The sequence below is a fragment of the Austrofundulus limnaeus genome, unplaced genomic scaffold (assembly GCF_001266775.1).
Source record: "Austrofundulus limnaeus strain Quisiro unplaced genomic scaffold, Austrofundulus_limnaeus-1.0 Scaffold492, whole genome shotgun sequence".
NCBI classification, from domain to species: domain Eukaryota; kingdom Metazoa; phylum Chordata; class Actinopteri; order Cyprinodontiformes; family Rivulidae; genus Austrofundulus; species Austrofundulus limnaeus.
In genome coordinates, this window is record NW_013952894.1 from 477131 (window position 1) to 481642 (window position 4512).

The 4512-nt window shown below is 39.6% G+C and overlaps 1 protein-coding gene across 1 annotated transcript in view; it reads right to left on the reverse strand.

The window, feature by feature from the left end:
• LOC106530128 (adenylate cyclase type 5) overlaps nt 1-4512 on the reverse strand; it is a gene marked incomplete at its 5' end in the record, with an annotated part of 71204 nt that overhangs the window by 26401 nt on the left and 40291 nt on the right. The window contains 1 exon segment of the mRNA XM_014025704.1: nt 1676-1813. Within this exon segment, the coding sequence (XP_013881158.1) occupies nt 1676-1813 (138 nt within the window).

Sequence of the window (4512 nt, forward strand, 5' to 3'; positions counted from 1 at the left end):
AACCATCAAACCTGAATGAACTAGAGATGTTTTGTAAAGAAGAATGGTCTAAAATACCTTCAGATACAATCCAGACTCTCATTAGAAGCTGTAGGAAGAGTTTAGAGGCTGTTATTTCTGTGAAAGGAGGAGCTACTAAATATAGAGTTAAGGTTTTTCTATGGTGCCCAAATTTAGTCACCTGCCTAATTTAGTTTAACCAATTATTGCACACTTTCTGTAAATCATATAAACTTCATTTTACTTCTCAAATATCATTGTGTTTGTCCCCTATAAGATATATTTTACTGATTTTTTTTGTCCAAACAATCAGTGATTTATAAAGGTAAATCAGGAAAATTAAGAAGGCTGCCCAAACTTTCACACCCCACTGTAAKCTTCATTATGAAACAGAAAACAAGTATAAACTTCTGTCTGCACAGTGTGTCACTACAAAGCTTTCATCACAATGTCTTTTCTGGAACAACACAACAACAAGTTTAGGCAAAAACTACACTGAAAAAAAAGGATCACTTTGTTCTTTCTGTTGAGTCAAATGCTTATTGGTTTTTTGCAAAAGTAAAAAGATGAATTTACAGCAGATGTGTTTTATCTTCAGGAGTTACCGTTTTCTTGATGTTAATGCACAAATAGCATAAAAACATTAAAATGCACCTGATTAAAATGAAAAAGGTTCATGGTAGAAGTATGTCTGCAGGCTTTTAAAGAACTCTGATGTGAGTCCATTTGACAACACAAGCAGGACTGCTCTGATGTCCTCTTAGACTGGGTCTGTGTACCTTTTGGTCATTTGTTGTTTTCATTTTAAAAACAGATATAAAAAATAAATGGATTGTTATTTTATTTTTTATTATATATTCCAAAAAAATGAAAAAAAGGATCCACGGATCAGTTTGCAAAAACCAAGCTGGCTGGAATTTCAAGTGTCTGAAGCCTCACTAGGTGGCGCTGTTCCCTTCCTGCTCTGCTCTGTCACATCTGCTGACTGAGGTTTTTACCATCCAGTCACTGGGCTGCTGCATGCTGGTCACATGAAAACACAAACTAATAATCACAGAGATCATTTACATAGAAAGGCTGTTTGTTCCTTTATGAGCCTCTGAATAATTTAGCTTCATCATTACAACACAAACACATATTTATGCAGTCATGTGCCTCATACTAATTACAATAATATTCACTAATATTTCCTCTGCTCCGCCTGGCAGCWTCCATTCCATCTCACTGAACGTTTAAACAAACAAGGAGAGATTTCATCACTAACAACAACAAAACTATTACCTGAAATTGCAATTTATTAACTTTGTGCACATAAAAACAAAGAGCAGAATCCTGATTTACACCAGACCTCATTGGCAAAAAGTTTAAATCTGCTTATTCCAGTTATAAGGCATGTTTCTGTTTGGTCGTACTATTCGGTACCTTTTGAGTCCCTGTACTGTAATGTTGTATATTTTGTGTAAAGTTGGCCAATATTTATTGCATTAATGACATCACTGTTTTTATTATTACATCACCCTGAAAGAGGACAAGGCTTACTGAGGTTTATCCCTGAAGGGTTCTGACCATTAATGATGTGTTAACAGCATCATCATCATCATCATCACCTGGCCTCTAATAACCTGAACAGATATAATGTTCCACACAGCAGAGGGTTGTTTTTCATCTTCCTCACCATCCTCCTGATCTCCTTGGAGATCTGGGGTCCACCCAGGTGGTTGTAGAAGGGCCGGTCGGTCCAGTGGCCGCTGTTGTGGGTGACAGAGTTCGTTCTCTGTCTGCTCATTTTGGCGATCATYGCCTTTTCTTCTTTCTGTGAAAAATAAAGATGCAACACTTATTTATTGCAAGATGTGWACTTACAATTAGATTTGATGAAGACCCATGAAAAAACAAACAAAACAAAAACATAGTGGTAAAATTCACAGCAGGTGGTATAAACATCCTTTTATCTGAAACATCCTGTAGGAAACCATTCATAACTCAAATACCATGCTCTTATCTGTACAGGAACCATCTGTGATTGTTTCATTTGATCCAGATTCAAATCAGAACCAAACAGTGGCTTCAGGGAGTATTTTTTAAAGATTTTTAAATCTAAAAAATACTAATTAAACTTCAAATTGTTCCTTCTGTTTTCCACCACAGGCAGCAAAATGAAAACACATGACAGGCTAACTATAGTCAGAGCTTGTGATGCAGCCGGGGGGGCAGAAACAGCTGATAAAAACTGTCAGAAACAAACAAGAGCTCAAGCAGAGAAGCAGAAATAAAGTCAGTCCTCACTGAAACACAGTTGGCAGGAGACTTAGTTTCAGTTTCCAAATATCAGTCTGAACTGGATGGTGTGATTTTAAATAAAACTTCTTAAAAACACAGCACTTAAACATTAGGATCTTTGAAATAACTTGTTCCAACTCCCAGAACACTGACCAAGATCGATCTTAGAGAGTTATCTCAGCCTTTTAAAAACATGTACAATTATTATTTTTTTAAAGTTATTTTTTACTCATTTACTGCTTTAGAGTCACAGTACTGAGGTMTACTAGAATACATTTGCAAGTTTTGATGTTTAAGAAAACCCATGTTCTTTTAGGTGCAGAAGGCCTGTGCACYTTAGAGATCTCAGATTATCACAGACCATGATAAAAAATGCCAGGTCTCAATATTTTGCTCAGTTGGTCTCCCRATTTAAAAAAAAAAACCCAAAGCCTTATTCAGCACCACTGACACGTTGGTCATTTCCTCTCCTGCTGCCTGCTCACCTGCCAGTCCCAACAACTTTCTAACACACTTTGTCGTTAAAATTGAGAACAACAGCATCTCAACTCAACCGTCTCATGCTCCTTTTCACACCCCCCCCCCTTCTCACTCCTTCCTGGTCTTCTTTTGATCTGGTAACTGTGAATAATCTTGGGACCAAAATCTAAAAAATGAAACCATCTGCCTCCCCTCTTGATATCTTACCTCCCAGATTCTTAAAAGCCGTTTACCACGTAGTAGGACCCACGCTTGCGGACCTGGTAAACCTCTCTCTTACATCAGGATGTGTCCCAGAATCCTTTAAAATTGCAGTTGTGGAAACTTTATTAAAAAAACGTCTTTAAACCCATCTGACCTAAATAACTACCGGCCCATTTCAAAGCTACCATTTCTGTCTAAGGTGTTGGAGAAAATTGTTTCAGTAAAACTAACATCGTACTTGGATGTAAATAATCTTTTTGACCACTTTCAATCTGGCTTCCACAGATCACACTCTACAGAGACTGCCCTTCGTGTATCAAATGATCTGCTAATGTCTGCTGATCGAGACATGTACTCTGTCCTCCTCTGACTGGACCTGTCCTCAGAGACATGTACTCTGTCCTCCTGTGACTGGACCTGTCCTCAGAGACATGTACTCTGTCCTCCTCTGACTGGACCTGTCCTCAGACTTTGACCTGTCGATCACTATTCTCCTTCTAAACCTGAAAGACATAGGGATATCCGAGGTGGTGCTAGACTGGTTCAAATCATACCTCTCAGACCGCTCTTTCTCAGTCTTGTTAGGTCAATCTCTCTCAGACTCAGCCAAACTCWCCTGTKGGGTTCCACAGGGTTCCATCCTGGGCCCAGTTCTATTCCTGCTCTACATCCRCCCCCTGACTSAGGTCATCAAAAATTTCCCAGACATCTCCTACCGTTTCTATGCAGATGACCTGCAGTTATACTGCTCCTTTAATGACTCCACCACCCACAAGCTCACCTCTCTTATAAAATGTGTCACTAAAGTTAACCAGTGGCTGTCTGACAACTTGTTACTTTAAAACCTCAGTAAGACAGAGACACTGATCCTGGCCCCTGAAAATAAAATCCCAACAATAAAAGAACATCTCAGCTCTTTGAGTTCAACTGTTCAGCAGAATGTGAACAACCTGGGAGTAAATCTGGACTCAGATCTGTCTCTAGATAAACACATAAAGAACCTGGTTTCTACATGATACTTTCAGCTTCAGAACATCTCTAAACTCCGGCCCCTGCTGTCCTGTTCAGACTTGGAAATGGTAATTCATGCCTTCATTTCTACCTGTTTAGACTATTGGAACAGCTTGTTCACCTGTCTTAACCAGAAACAGTTAAATCCTCTTCAGTTTGTCCAAAACTCAGCAGCAAGACTCCTAACCTGAACCTCCAAATTCACCCACATCTCCCCGATCCTAGCAGAACTTCACTGACTTCTGGTTCAAAATCCTGGTCCTCACCTTCAGAGCTCTTCATGGCCAAGCACCTGAATACATTAAAAGTCTCATTTCCCCTTACAACCCCAGACGAGACCTCCGCTCACAGGATCAACATGTCCTGATGGTTCCCCTCACTTCAAGACCCGTGGTGACCGTGCCTTCTCCTCTCTGGCCCCCAGGCTCTGGAATGAACTCTCTTTTAATCTGCACTCCTTTGATAACGTTGGGCCTCATGCAAGAACATGTTCGTATTCTTATCCTGAATTTCTCTTACTTTTGTTCGTACAAAGGG